The 16,062-nt window shown below is 43.4% G+C and overlaps 1 protein-coding gene across 2 annotated transcripts in view; it reads right to left on the bottom strand.

Annotated features, from left to right (window-relative positions):
- Nucleotides 1–14,492, bottom strand: part of SRPX2 (sushi repeat containing protein X-linked 2) — a 32,096-nt gene extending 17,604 nt beyond the window's left edge. Inside the window, exons 1-3 of one of the 2 annotated variants that reach the window (XM_004064493.5) lie at nt 14,070–14,492; nt 12,181–12,392; nt 7,726–7,806 (exon numbers count right to left, since the gene is read on the bottom strand). In XM_004064493.5, coding sequence (XP_004064541.1) covers nt 7,726–7,806; nt 12,181–12,262 — 163 coding nt within the window. In that variant the 5' untranslated portion in view covers nt 12,263–12,392; nt 14,070–14,492. Of the gene's footprint in view, nt 1–7,725; nt 7,807–8,525; nt 8,551–12,180; nt 12,393–14,069 lie in introns of those variants that run through there. The other variant, XM_063702944.1, reaches the window with a different exon arrangement.
- Between the last annotated feature and the right edge of the window lie 1,570 nt (nt 14,493–16,062).

Below are 16,062 nucleotides of genomic sequence, written 5' to 3'. Positions count from 1 at the left end.
ACAACACGGTATTGGTATAAAAATAGATATATAGATCAATGGAACAGAATAGCAAACCCAGAAATAAATTCACATATTTATAGCCAACTGATCTTTGACAAGGCCATCAAGAACATACACTGGGGAAAGGACACTCTCTTCAATAAATGGTGCTGAGAAAACTAGATAACCTTATACAGAATAATGAAATTGGACACCCATCTCTCATATCCAAAAATTTACTCAAGGTGGAGTAAAAACTTAAATGTAAGACCCAGAAGTATAAAATTACTAGAAGAAAACATAGGGAAAACTCCTCAGGATATTGGTCTAGGCAACAATTTTATGGTTAAGACCTCAAAAGCCAGGAAACAAAAACAACAATAGACCAGGAAGACTATATTAAACTAAAAAGCTCCTGCACAGCAAAACAACAACAAACAACTGAGTGAAGAGACAGCCTCTTGAATGGGAGAAAATATTTGCAAACTACTTATCCATCAGGGGACTAATAATGTCCAGTATATACAAGGAACTTGAACAACTCAACAGTAGAAAAACAAATAATTCCATTAAAATATTGGGCAAAGGGGCCGGGTGTAGTGGCTCACACCTGTAATCCCAGCACTTTTGGAGGCCAAGGTGGGCAGATTACGAGGTCAGGAGACTCCGTCTCCAAAACAAAAACAAAAAACAAAAACAAAATATTGGGCAAAGGACATGAACAGATATTTCTCAAAAGAGGACACACAAATGGCCAACAGATATATGAAAATATGCTCAACATCACTAATCATCAGGGAAATGCAAATCAAAACCACACAATGAGATATCATCTCACCCCAGTTAAAATGGCTATTATTAAAAAGGCCAGGCACAGTGGCTCATGCCTGTAATCCCAGGACTTTGGGAGGCCTCCGCAGGCGGATCATTTGAGGTTGGGAGTTTGAGACCAGCCTGGCGAACATGATGAAATCCCGTCTCTACTAAAAATCCAAAAATTAGCCGGGCATGGTGGTGGGCGCTTGTAATCCCAGCAACTTGGGAGGCTGAGGCAGAAGAATTGCTTGAACCCAGGAGGTGGAGGTTGCATTGAGCCGAGATCATGCCATTGCACTCCATCCTGGGGGACAGAGTGAGACTCTGTCTCAAAAAAAAAAAAAAAAAAGACATAAATAACAGATGCCGGCCAGGATGCAGAGAAAAGGGAACCACACATTGTTGATGAGAATGTAAATTAATATAACCACTATGGAAAACAGTATGGAAATTTCTTAAAAAATGAAAACTAGCCAGGCGTGGTGGCTCACACCTGTAATCCAAGCACTTTGGAAGGTCAAGACAGGTGAATCACCTGAGGTCAGGAGTTCGAGACCAGCCTGGCCAACATGGTGAAACCCCGTCTCTACTAAAAATACAAAAATTAGCTGGGCGTGGTGGCGGGTGCCTGTAATCCCAGCTACTGGGGAGGCTGAGGCAGGAGAATCGCTTGAACCCAGGAGGCAGAGGTTGCAGTGAGCCGAGATGGCGCCACTGCACTCCAGCCTGTGCAACAAGAATGAGGCTCCATCTCAAAGGAAGGAAGGAAGGAAGGAAGGAAGGAAGGAAGAAAGGAAGGAAGGAAGGAAGGAAGGAAGGAAGGAAGAAAGGAAGGAAGGAAGGAAGAAAGGAAGGAGAAGGAAGGAGAAGGAAGGAAAGGAAGGAAGGAAGGGAGGGAGGGAACTAGCACTACCATATGATTCAGCAGTCCCACTACTGGGTACCTATTTAAAGGAAAAGAAATCAAGATATCAAAGGGATCTGCATTCGTGTGTTTATCACAGCACTATTCACGATAGCAAAGATATGGAATCAACCTAAGTATCCATCAGTGGACTAATGGATAAATAAAATGTGGTACATATACATAATAGAATAGTATTTGGCCATAATAAAGAATGAAATCCTGTCATTTGCAGCAACATGGATGGAACGGGAAGACATTATGTTAAGCAAAATAAGCCAGGCACAAAAAGACAAATACTGCATGTTCTCACTTAATTGTGGGTGCTAAAAAGTTAATCTCATGGACATAGAGAATAGAATGATAGATACGAGAGACTGGGAGGGGTAAGTGGGTGGCAGAGGGGATGAAGAGAGGTTTGTTATGGATACAAATCTATAGTTAGAGGAAATAAATTCTAATGTTTGATAGCAGAATAGGGTGACTATACTTAGCAACAGTGTTTTGTATATTTCAAAGTAAGTAGAAGAGAGGACTTGATACCAACACATAAAAATAATAAATACTGAAGGTGATGGATACCGCAAATACCCTGACTTGATTACTCCACAGTCTATGCGTGTGACATTCAACATGTGCCCCATAAATATGTAAAGTATTATGTACCAATAAAAGAAAAAAGAATGTGGTTAAATACTGTATGGCTGGCAGGGCGTGGTGGCTCACCCCTGTAATCCCAGCACTTTGGGAGGCCGAGGCAGGCGGATCACCTGAGGTCAGGAGTTTGAGACCACCCTGTCCAACGTGGTAAAACCCTGTCTACTAAAAATACAAAATTAGCCGGGTGCGGTAGTGCGCGCCTGTAATCCCAGCTACTTGGGAGGCGGAGGCAGGAGAATTGCTTGAACCTGGGAGGCAGAGGTTGAAGTGAGCCAAGATTGCGCCCTTGCACTCCAGCCTGGGCAACAAGAGCGAAACTTTGTCTTAAAAAAAAAAAAACAAAAAACAACTCCCACACCCCACCTAAAAAAACCCCAAAAATACTGTATGGCAAAATTGTCTGGTAGGAAATGTGTAAGTCTTTACTGTGTATCTCCTGTGTTCTAGGCACCATGTTACATGTTTTCCTTTTCACATATATCATCTTATACAGCTCTCCCAACAGCCCTGTAAGGTATGCAGGTGTTTATCCCTCTTTCGCAGATGAGGAAGTAAATTGCCCAGGATCCCTAAGCAAGTTAAGGGGTAGAGCTGAAATTTGAACCCAAGCTTTGTCTGCTCCAAACCCCATGTCCTATGTAATTGCAGTGTCTGCCACTGCAGATATAAAATAGGCTACTATTTTGAAGTAAACACTGACCTTGTTGAATAGATAATATATCCGCATGACTCAAAACCTCAAAAGTATAAAAAGTTACAAAGTAAAATGTCTTCCCCCAACCCCTGCTCCCATGCCCACCCCCACTTAGTCCCCTCCCAAATAACTACTTTTAATAGTTTCTTTGTGCCTATAAAGCAAATGTTGGTATAGCTTCTTATTTTTCCTTCCTTTTTAATACATAGAGTAGCATATTATGCCCACTCTTCCCTCTACTGCTTGTTTGGTAAACTTAACAGTGTATTTAGAGATCTTTCCATATCACTACATAGCAAGTGTGCAATTTATTTAAATGAAATAACATTTATAAAATACATAGCACAGTGACTGGCACATAATAGGTGTTTGGCCAGAGTCCAAGAGCTGGAAGGGGGAGAAGCGGAGGTTTGAACTCAGGCCCATTGTCTCTGCTTTCTGTAGCTATTCATCTGTCTATCTCTTTTTAAGGTGTATGCAGAAAATAAAGTGCTGACAAGAGTTTTGAAAGGGCCTTCTCTGTTGTCTTCTATTATCTTCAGATAACCCAGGCAGTGTGACTAGCTTGCTCAGGGATGAGGCAAGCTGCAAGGAAAGCAGCAGCCCAGCTGACTCCAAGCTAGGAGTTGGTATAAGGGAATGATAGAAAGTGCAAGATGAGTGAAAATGATAGCAAATGACATGCCAATTTGCTCTAAAATAATGATTCGGTTGTTCTTTTTTTTCTGGTCTTCTTTTTTAGAACAATGAGTTAATTTTTGATGAAAGAGATGGATTAAGCATGGCTTTAGAGTCAGACAGATCTGAGTTTAAATTCTCTGTGACTCTCTGAATCTAAAACTTCCCTGAGCTTAGTTTCCTGGTTGGTAAAATGGGGGATAATAAACCGTTCCATACGGCTGTTGTGAGAACCAAATGAAATTTCATGTGTAAAATATTCAACCCTGTGAATGATTTTCCCTAAGTCAGTGTCTGGGTTTGAGCCACTGTCCCATCTTTCCTAAAGCAGCAACATGCTGTGGTTCCCAGCATTCGTTTTGAGCCTGTGACTGAGACACACTACTGCCATCTGGAGACAGCATCTTCAAATTACGGGAAGTCATTTACCACTACAGTTGCAGACCTATTGATTATAAGGTCACAAAGAATTTACCTGGGAGGCTGGGGCCTCAGGTTGTACTTTTCCTGGCCGCTCCCTCCCCCTCATCATTGCTAACTTCACTCAATTCATTTTATGCCCTGAGACTAAGTCCTAAAAAGAGCTATGAGACACTAGACCTCCAAACCAAAGGCCCTTATGCAGCTTATATTTCTCTAAAGGGCTTTCTGCTCATTTAAGAAGAACCAGTGAAGAAGGTTAATGTTAATAATAGGGCTGCAGACTCCATGAAAGTACCTTCTGCATCTGTTGCTTTTTACTAGCCACCTCTCCAAACTATAGTCTCCCATAATCTGGCTTCTGCTCCCAGGATGCTAGTGGTCAGCATCTACTTTTTACCATGGCTCTGTGAGAGTAACACACATGATTCCTTAAATACAGTTAAATACAGTTAAATACACAAATACAGTTAAAAACAGTTAAATACAGTTAAAAACAGTTAAATACACAAATACAGTTAAATACAGTCAAATACAGTTAAAAACAGTTAAATACACAAATACAGTTAAATACAGTCAAATACAGAAATATAGCTAAATACAGTTAAATACAGAACTATTTTCTTGAGGGTAATAAAAAGTAAACCAAAGAGGCAGCGCATAATGAAGGCCAAATGAGTGTGTCTAGACAGTAAACATTTATTTCAGAAGAGGTACCTAATAAGTACTCAATAAATATTCGATGAAAGAATAAATGGGTGAGAGAAAGCTCAGTGTGGGCTAAAGCAGTTGGGAACACAGTACTGAACACAGCCTGACCAAAGCACAGATTTCATGTGGGGAGAACAGGTAGGAAGTTGTCAGTCTGGGAAGCTAGACCAAGGCCAGATTCTGATTTAAAATGGTCATTGTGGGCCAGTAGGTTTGGGGGAGGGGGAAACATGAGTCAGATAATCCAGTTAGAGGCAACTGTATTATCCATGTGTGAGGTCAAAGTTTTAATCCCATGGATTAATAAAGAAATGACAGGTCTTGGTGACTGACTGGCAGGAAGTGATGAGGAAAAGGGGGCTATTAAAGGTGACAGGACCTATTAGAGGTGACATTGAGGTATTTTGAAGTCCGAGTAACTAAGAGAATGATGGTAGTGTTATCAGAAGTAGGAAGGTCAGTAGGTAGAACATTTTTCAGGAGAGAGGAAATATTTTTGTTTTAGGTATCTCCAAATGGAAGTGTGTAGCAGCAGTTGGAGATGTAGTCCACCAGCTCAGGAGACAGGTCAGGGTTGACCCAAGTTCAGATCCCAGTCTCATTCTCTCTATTGTCACCACCAGAGAGTCCACCTCCTTTCCCAGTTTCAGCTCTGACCAGAATTGTGAAATGCCATGGAGACCAAGGAAGGGGGATTAAGAAGAAAGGAAGGTGCTCACTGCTGCTGGAGAGACTGAGAGACAAGCTCAAGAAAGGGTCATGGGAATTGGTTCTCTCACGGGAGAGAACTTTTTTCTTCAAGAGATGTCATTTCAGGTTGTAGATTTGTGAGTGGGCGAGAAACAGACTGTAGAGAGTTTAGGAGTTAGTGGGTGCTGAGGAGACAGGCAGTGGGTATGCACCATTTGGCAGGGAGAAGAACGTGAGTAGAAGGTAGCTACAAAGATGCTCAGAGGAACTCAAAGCTCTGATAATTTCTCAGTTGAAACTATTTTTCTTAAAGGTCACCATTTACCTCCTTCTTGCCAAATCAAATCTTTCCTTTACCCTCAATTTGATTTCTTTGCAATATTTGACACAATTTATCTCTTACCCCTTCCTTTCCTTAAAACTCTCTTCTCCTGTGGCTTCTGTAATATGACAGGTACTGCCCAGATATCTTCCTACATGACTGACCACTAATTCTTTTTTTTTCCCCTTGCTGGTTCCTCTTCTCCTACTCATGTCTACAGATGTCTTCTAAAGCTCTGACCCTGGCCTTCTGCTCCCTCAGACAACCCATCTGTCTAAGCTGATGACTCACACAACTTCATCCTTCCGCCGCCTGTAGGGCATCTTTACCAAACCAGTTTTCTTTTTTGACATTGTCTTTCTGAGAGGGGTCTTATTTCTTCCAGGTGTACAGACTGAGTGCTTTCAGACATCAGTTTGTTTCTTAGCCTCTTGGTACATCAAGTCTGTGCTAAGTCTTGCCATCTCTTTCTTTGAAACATTTATGGGGCTCATCTGTACCCTCCATTTCTTTGCCACCACCATCAGTCATCTCTAGCCAACATTACTGTAGCTGGTTCCTGGAGAGTCTCCCTGACTCAGACTTAACCACTGAACCCCTATTTCTGCATAGAATAATCAGGTTAATGTTCTAAAATGACAATTTACTGTGTCATGCCTCTGTGCAAAAACATGTGATGGGCTCCCTATAGATCCTAGTACAACAGCTAAACTCTTCCACATGGCTTGCAAAGCAAAGAAACAAAGAATCAGAAATAGAAGGGATATTAGATACCACCTGGCCTAACTTCCCTTTTAATGCAGGAATTACTCACTATGCAGCATTCATCACAGATAATTTTCCTGCTTCTCATTAGTATTGTCCCTAGATCATGGAGTCTTTCCTAATTTGGTCTCACTCTTTATATTTAACTTTTTTTTTTTTTTGAGACAGAGCCTTGCTTTGTCACCCAGGCTGGAGAGCAGTGGTGCCATCTCAGCTCTCGGCTCACTGCAACCTCCACCTCCCAGGTTCAAGCGATTCTGCTGCTTCAGCCACCCGAGTAGCTGGGATTATAGGCACATGCCACCATGCCTGGCTGATTTTTTGTAGTTTTGTTAGAGATGAGGTTTCACCATATTCGCCAGGCTGGTCTCGAACTCCTGACCTCAAGTGATCCACCTATCTCGGCCTCCCAAAGTGCTGGGTTTACAAGCATGAGCCACTGCACTTGGCCTATATTTAACCTTCTTTGATACTACTCCCTCCACATTCCATCTCCTCCAATCAGGCTGGTTTCTTCTTAGCTCCCTCCTCTACCAGGTTTGTTCTTACTTCCGTATTTTTAGCCATCTGCTTTGCTGAATGCTCTCTCCTCCCCTTTCTGGTTCTCAAAATCCCACCTATCATTCTAAGCTTAGCCTAAATGTCATCTTTCATGACCCTTTTCCTGACTTCTTTTTCTTAAACCCTATTGCATTTACTGCTATGACATAGCTTCACACTTACTTGCCCTACATGTGCTAATTTTATACCCCCCCCATCACCCCCAACAGAATATAAGCTACATGATGGGGACAAAACCCTATCTGAGACCTTGTATTACCCACAGGCTTACCTTGCACAGGATTAGGCATTGAGTAACTAGTCAATACTTAATGATTAATAATACATGGAGAACCTTCAGGCTGGAGAGGTGAGGTCACACAGTAAGTCAGTAACCAAGTTCATGATGAGAAATCACAGCCCGATTCCCTGTGCTACAGTTTTGGCACATGTGAGCCAAGCCTGATGGGGATGCTTCAGGGAAGGGCCTAGGTCTGAGGCCAGAAAAGAGATTTTCTGGGCTTGAGAAGCAGGGTAGATTACCTCGGTAGTCCAGGGCAGGAGCCTGTGGGACCTCCTCTGCATATACTTCATTGTAGCTTTCATCCGGATAGTAGCCAGAACCTAGAATAAGGAAGACAATATCAAGACGGTGTCTTGATTTCTCACTCAATTCCTTCCCAACCTTCCCCCTCTCATCCAACTTTGTCACTTCCTTAGGACATGGCATTCCATGGGTGGGGAGCCAGGTGGATATTTAGTGGGGGAAATCCTGCATTGTAAGGCAGCAGAACTACTGTGGGTGATTCTCAGCACCTCAGTTGCATAGAGGGCAGGGTCATGGTTGTGGTGGCCAGTTACTGCGAGCACTGGAAGACTCCATCTAAAAGAAAAAAATTGAACCTGACCATACATCATTCCTGTCAATCTGGACTATAAATGACCCATTTCCTTGAAGCAACACATGAGTCTTGGTAAAACACTGGGGACTAATCTCTGAGAATGGACTGTGGTCCCCGATAGGAGGCAAAAACAGAACCTGTGTCTTCCCCTTAGTGACAGCCCTGCTTATGGTCCTCAAAAAAAAAACAATTACTCAGGCTTCCACTAGCCCACAGGGCACGGGCCTTTTTGTCATCGGATTACCGGATTACCGTTGCTGGGGGTGGCGTGCCAAGGCCGAGAGGGATGACTTAAAAGGCAAGAGGAAATGAAAGCAGTTTTGTGAGCACTTTGCCCTGGTTTGGAGAACAGAGAAGGCAGAGTCCTTCGGATAAATCTCCTGTTTCTCTAATCAGAAGGAACTTTAACAGGGAGCTGCTGAGCTAGAGAACATTCCTAACCTATCTCCATCCAGTTAAGTGGCCCAGTCCCTAGTGGAGGCAGGTCTGCGGCTGTCTGGGAGACTAAACAGTATGTTCCACCAGACGGCAGGAAATCGGTCATGAATACGAACTAATTGGAAAACAACTTGGTCCTTTCCGGAGTGAAGTTTCCGGAAGCCCTCCTTCCGGCCTCCCTGAGCCCTAATGCACGCACAGGAATAGGGTAGCCGGCTGTTTTGGAGTCAAGAGACAATTCCCTATTTCCAGGAGAGGGTGTGCTTCCAGGACAGGGCTGGGTTTTAGTGCTGGAGCCCTTTGGCCTGTGTAAATACTCAGGCCACAAGCTCGCCTCCTCCTCTTGGGAAGAGGCACAGGGCCCCCTGCACTAAAGGGCGGAGCAGAGGGCCAGATGATGAAGCTCCTCCATTCCCCACAGGCCCAGACTAGGGGTGGGGGAGGTGAGGTATTGGGAAACCAGTCCAACTTGGTGAACAAGGGAATGAATCAATTGAAAGTTTGCCTTATGAAATCATGTCCTCGTTGGTTTGCCCTCATTCCAGAGGAAAGAGTTCATTTTTTCTTTTTCCCCTTTTTCTTTTTTTCTGTTTTCCCATTTCAGTTCTTCTTCTGGCTTCCGTTGATTTCTTCTCAGACCTCATCTCCCCTGCTCTCTTTTTTCCCATAATGGGAGGTTTCTTTGGTGGGTGCGGGGGAGTCGGGGGGGGGGTCATGGAATTTTTGTCAGCTGTTTCAGTTCGGTATTAGCCTCAAAGCTTTATAGGTCCTGTAAACAGAAGGCCAGATGTGTGTGATTCCCTAAAGTATTAGGTCTCCCTGCTCAGGTTACAGAGCCAGCTTTTGAAGAAATGCTCAGCAGGGAGCAAAGGACTGTTTAACAGAAGAGAAAACAGGAGTGTCAGGAGTGTCAGAGCCCTGTGGCTTGATAACAGTAACAACAACAAGAACAAGTACGACAATGACTGCTAATATCTCTCAGCTCATATTCTGTGTTAAGCACATTACATATGTTAGCTCATTATGTCACCATAACATGTCAGCAGGGTAGGTACTACTAATGTGCTCCAATATAAAGCCGAAGAAACAGGCTTGAGGAACCAAGAGAACCAAGGTCTCCCAGCTAGTAAGCAGCAGAGTGGGCATTCCAGCCCAGGTCTGCTTGACCCCCTAGATACCAAACTCAGACACTCCACTGAAGATGGTGATTAGGGAAGAGCTTTTGATAATGTCCAACTGGGGTAAAAGTCCAAAATCTCTTTTGCAATCCAGCTTTTTTACTGTGTGTGTGGGATCGAAGGCCACCAAGCATTTTACATCATTCCAGAATTACAAAGGATGTAGGAAAACTGTGGGGAAGACTCAATAAGATAAATTACAGTCTCCATCAGGGTGCGGAAGTAGCTGGACCAGTGCCAACTATGCTTTGTGTGGAGAAAGGGTTCAGACCATCTTGCCACTTTAAACCTTTCCATTTTCCCATTTCCCCTCTTTGCCTATCTTTGAGTTTTTTTTTCTTTTTTGCAAATGGTGGAATACTAAGATGGGTATAAGAATGAAATTAAAGGGGAACATTTCCTACATTATTCTGTCTGCTTGTCCCTCTTCAGCCCTGGGGGAAGGACTTGGGGAGCATTCCTCAGTTCCTTTAGATCAATTAGTGCTTGGTTACTGTGTGGTCTGTTACTGGGTTCCTCCAACCTCCATAGTACAGTCAGGCCCTCTAAGCACTGCCCTTCACAAAAGTATAGTTAGACATGTAATTGATAGTTAAAAGACTATTTTAAGATTCATATTAATCCTTGGCTTATGATGACAAATACAGTCTGACTTTCTGGGCTGCACAGATATGCCAGCACACACTTTTAACCCATTCTTTGCTTTATTTATATTCTTAACTTTTCCCAGCCACTGCTGATTATTCCTGGAGCCTTTTTCTGATTAGCCCTGGATCCACATTTGGCTGCTATTCTGTGCCATGCCCATTTGAAGACAAGGCTGTACAAGTAAACAAAACAGTCCTGGATGCATAAAGAGTCCTCAATAAATATTTGTTGAAGGAATGAATGAACAAAGGCATGAAGGCAAGCCCAACAGCTGAGCTAGCAGTGTAGGGGAAATGTCTCTCATCATGTGGCCTCCTAAGGATAGAAGAGGGAAGAATGAGTGGAATTGCAGGGCTGGCAGAGGCCTCACCAATCTGAGCTTCTCAGGAGTGGTGACTTGTGATTCACGTGGAAGTGGGGTGTTCCACCTTTGCAAATAGCCCTTTGAGAACCTCAACTGAATCTAACTTTTAAAAAACTGCTCTGTGCTCACGCCTCCAACAGCTCAGGCTTCTGTTTTGGGAAAGGTAAAGACCTTTGCATGCCATGAGGTTTCATACAGGTGTTCAGAATTGGGCTTTGAGCCATCTAATCTCCACTCCTTTAGTCCTGTGGTCTTTGGCTGGATTTTGGTCTCTGTAAATGAACTGAAGCGAGGGGAGGTTGGGGAGGACAGTTGCATATTTATCTCCTGGAGACTTGAGGCACCTTTAACCCCAAACAGGATATGCTCTGCCAAGGGCTTGACTTGAATTTTTTCATCTCAATGTCAGTCCTTGTGCTTCACCCCCTACAAAGCCAGGTTAAGCCAAAAAGGGGAAGAAGTTTGCATATTTGTTTGAAAGCTTGATGCAGCTGTTCCAGACAAACAGAGCTACTGCCAAAGGCCTCCACCAGGAGCTAAGGGCATGTGGAAAATTTTAGCTGCAGCGACTGTGGCTGTGATGGGAGCAGTTTGTTATTTACTCATCTCTGGATATTTTCCTAACCCCATTGGTTGGGCCTGTCTCCTTCCCCCACTCCTCCCCACGGGCCCCTGTGAGGGCAGACACTGCAGGCCACAGAATATTCTTAGCACTTGGAATGCCAGCTGGGCCCCATATAAAACCTCTGTATGCCACTTCATTATCCTGCCCTCATCCCTTCCCCCTCCCCTTTCCCTCTTCTCACTGAGTTTGTTCTCTGGCTCTTTGGGTGAAGAGTGAAATATTCAGGAATCCAGAAATCTCCATCCCTTCTGAAGTAAAGAACAAATGAGAAGAAACTGGGAAATTCCTGATTAAAAGGATGTGATCTGTATTGCCACTAACAGCTTTGGCATAAAAGGGCTATAAAAAATCTCATTTTATAAATAAGTTCAGAGAGGGTGGGAAGAAGTCTGAAGGATTCTCGTTTCACTTGAATAGATTGCCTGCCCCCCTTATTTTTTCCAAATGAGGTATGTGGTCTAAGTCCATTTTTGTGGTCTTGACAAGAGTATTTGACTCATAAAAGAATTAATATTAATAAAGATTTGACTCATAAAGGATTTCATATTAGAAAATGGTTTTCAGGAAGCTAAGTGCACAAGCAGGTGAGACAATGGCCTCAAAGGTGATGTCCAACCTTCTCATGTTTGTACTAGTGTGGCCTATTTCAAATAGCTCTTGTTAGGCTGCCTTAAAAGCCTCCCTTGGTAGTCTGTTGCCATGTTTAACCATCTTTATTGTCCTTTAATACTTCCCTGTATAGAAAATAAGTGTCTCTTTTTGTAGTCTAACTCTTCCTTCTCCAAGTCTTGGTCTAGGACCTATCCTTCCTGGAAATAATAGGCAACAGCTCCTAGAACTTACCTGCATACCATGTTGGTGTCACTGCCGGAGTTAGGAAGAACAGCAGAGAGAGAGCTCCTCTTTGAGTTAGTTGACTGGCCATCCTTGAAAGGGAGGATTATGGAGACAAGAAAAGATGTATATGGCCTGAAGTACCAGGGCAAAGGAAAGTGACTTTCAGAAGTCAGCCATCAATTAACTTCTAAAAGTGAGGGGAAGCAGAAATATGGGATCTGTGAGGAAGAAGAGAGATTTTATAATTAATGAATGCCTTTTATATTATCTCCCTCATAAGGATCTTTCATGTTATAGAATAACAAGACTCTGTTTGTTATTTATGGTCCCTTTTCCTCCCAGGAGGAGGAGGATGTAAAACAACCAATCTTCATCTGACTCTGGTGGGATCAGATGCAAATGCTTCACGGTCCAAGTTATAGAGAGGGACATTGAAGTACTGAGACCAGGAAAAGGCCAACATGAAGTTACACAGAACCAGGAGGGAACCTGGTGACCTAAAGGCTGCCATTAGGTTTCATTCACTCAACTAACATTTCCTAGCCACTAATCTGGGAAAGCGTTAGCATATGTGGTCTAAGAATTTGAACACTGAAGTTACACCGGTCTGGATGTGAATCCAATTCTGTCACCTATTAGCTATGGGGTCTTGGACAAATTTTTTAACTTCCCTAAGCCTCGGTTTCCTCATCTATAAAATGGGAATAATAATACTGTCTACCTCATGAATTGATTATTGTCTGTCATATAGGGAGGTAATTTATATATTAGACAATATTATTACCAACTTTGTATTGGACAGGACTGAAAGTTTCCCTTCTCTAGTGTCCCAGGCAGTAACTAGACTCTGGCTCTGTTCTTAGCTTTGGGTTTTAAGGCTTGGTGGTTTGGTAGTGGCTTCTGGCTTTCAAGTCCAGCCTAACCCTCTAGTTTTACCTTGCTGAGCCAGCAGGAAGTCAGCGAGGTAGAGGAGGACCTGCTGAGGTACATGAGGAGAGGGTGAACAAGCTCCAATTGCCCTCTCACTTCCTCCCCTGTCCTCACCCTAATGGGACGAGAGTTTTGTGGTTCCCAGCGGGCAAATACTTTGTAAATGACAGTATTAAAACCTGCTGCCCATTGGTATAAATTGGCCACTGGGCATTTCAGCAAGCACCCATTCACTCACGGGCTTTCAATGAAATGCCATGCTCAGGGGAGGAGTCAGTCCTAGAAATAGAGAAACAAAAATGTGGTAGATTCTGGCCAGAGTCCCTAAGGGACATGCAAAGCCCAAGAAAGGGAAAAGTGTATTTTTTAATTCATTGCTACTTGGCTTCAGATTTTGTCTAGAAAGTGACAGGGAAGCAGGACAGAGAAAAAGTGAGAGTAAACGAAGGAGGCAAGGGAAGTAGAAAGATGTGGGAAGGAAGGAAAGAAAATCTGACAGAGCTGAAGGAAAGAGATAGATAAACGCAGAAAGAGGCAACAAAAGGAGCAGAAAGACGAGATTAAAGAGAGGTCCAGGAAATGAACATTAGATAACTAATCACTGACCCCTCTCCCACATCTAGCCTCCATCCAGTTCCTTTGTTCTGGAGCAGAGGCATTCCTTTTTCAGATCCCTGAACCTGTGACCTCGTACCTGCCCAGCTTCTCCCCAATCTCAGGCTTAATACTTGACTCACCAGAGTCAACCATCCCATCCCTCTGCTGTGGGCTGAGAAGTTGCTGGGAACATGTGTTTGCAGTCAGGTCACGGCACAAATGAAAAGCAGCATATGATCCAGCTTCATAAAAGAACTTCCCCCCGACCTCCACCCCCAGCCATGTTGCCCAAGTTCTGGGTCTCCTTATCCCCTTCACAATTGTGAATTGGGGTAGTGGAGTGTGGAGGGGTTAGTTGCAGATCTTACCTGTTTTATGGTATTTTGTGCCCTTTTTCTCTCTCCTCCTCTTTCTCCTTCCTCTCTGCTCCTCTCATCAATTGGAAAAAACCTTCTACTTTAACATTCCTAGAACGAGTGGCTCCTGGTCTGTCCCGGCCTCCGGGATTCTGTTAACACTGCCCAGATGTTACGACGTCCGCATCTGCCAAAAGTTTCCTTAAAGCTATATTATCCCTGAAGCTATAGTTATTCCTCTCTCAGAGAAGGGTTTTAGAAAGATGGGGGAGAAGGAACACAGGGATTAGAGGAACTCAGTCCGTCTGCTGCAGAAGAGGGGGAAGTGTGAATGGCACTGGCTCCAAGCCTGTGAATATAGTGATGACTAACACAGAGGCTGGCTTAAGAGGCCTCCAGAGATGTGTTGCACTGAAGAACACTTCTTTTTATGACTCAGCATGACATAAGAATTGAATGAAAAGGAATTTCGTAAACACTCACAAACACCAAAGAGAGGGGAAGACTGTAGCTGACTTTGACATTCCCTAAGATTTTTCCTGTAATTCCTTAGACTCCCAACTCTGAACTATATTGCAATCTATATGGTATCACGTCAGATACGCTTTGAAACCCTCATGCCAGTGACCTAACTTCTCTGGACTTCAGTTTCTGTTAAGATTATATTGTTTACAAAAAAAACCACAAAAAACAAAAAACATGTACTTCTTGCCCGAAGGATCAAGACTGATTTCCCACACTAAGAATGGAGGGAAAGCATGCCTGGAGAGGCTTTACTGGGAGGCTGTTTGAGCAAATCTAGCTGCTTCCCAGTGGTCTCTGATGGAGGGCTACATTTCACTCAGCAAGATTTTTTCATTTTAGTATCTGATAATGAGACTATTCTGCCATAGCACAGAGCAGCTACTTACAATCTCCCTCCCCTCACGCTTGACATTTCCATCTCTTGGAAAATCAGTGGTTATAGAAGGAAGAATTTTAAGCTGTTGTAGAAAGGGTGTTTCTCCTGTGTATGCAAGCAAATTGGTAACCCCTTCTCAGTCATAAGGGGAAGAATTGTACTTATGAGAATACAAAGTTCAAAAGCAAGCCTGAGCCTGCTTCATTTCCAATTCACCTGTGACAAATATGTATTGAGTATCTACCATTTGCTTAACAGTGTAATAGCTATGTAAAGAAGATGTGGCTGGGCACAGCGACTCATGCCTATAATCCCCATACTTTGGGAGGCCGAGGTGGGCAGATCACGAGGTCAGGAGTTCAAGATCGGCCTGGCCAACATGGTGAAACCCCGTTTCTACTAAATACAAAAAAAATTAGCCGGGCGTGGTGGTGCACGCCTGTAATCCTAGCTACCCAGGAGGCTGAGGCAGGAGAATTGCTTGAACCCAGGAGGCAGAGGTTGCAGTGAGCTGAGATCACGCCACTGCACTCCAGCCTGGGTTAGGGAGTGAGACTCCGTCTCAGAAGGAAAAAAAAAAGAAGAAGAAGACGTGATCGTCATGGCCTTATTCATTCCATAAATTTATCAAGTATCTACCATGTCAAGAGTGGTGGATGTAGTGGTGAACAAGACAGACAAAATCCCTTGAACCCAGGAGGCAGAGGTTGCAGTGAGCTGAGATCACGCCACTGCACTCCAGCCTGGGTTAGGGAGTGAGACTCCGTCTCAGAAGAAAAAAAAAAAGAAGAAGAAGACGTGATCGTCATGGCCTTATTCATTCCATAAATTTATCAAGTATCTACCATGTCAAGAGTGGTGGATGTAGTGGTGAACAAGACAGACAAAATCCCACACATTGTAATCCATAATTAATTCAACAAATACTTGTTGAGCATCCATTATGTGCCACATATGGTTCTAGGTATTTGAGAAACATCAGTGAACAAAACGGACAAAAATCCCTGCCCTCATGGAACAGAGGAGACAGACATCAAACAAGCATGTTCTTAATTACAATTGTGTGTGTTTAGGAAATCTTTACTGGTCATCTACTATAAGCTA

This window comes from Gorilla gorilla, chromosome X, assembly GCF_029281585.2.
Source record: "Gorilla gorilla gorilla isolate KB3781 chromosome X, NHGRI_mGorGor1-v2.1_pri, whole genome shotgun sequence".
Classification (NCBI taxonomy): Eukaryota; Metazoa; Chordata; class Mammalia; order Primates; family Hominidae; genus Gorilla; species Gorilla gorilla.
Note: the sequence above shows the minus strand (reverse complement) of the source record. Positions and strands in the feature narration are given on the sequence as shown.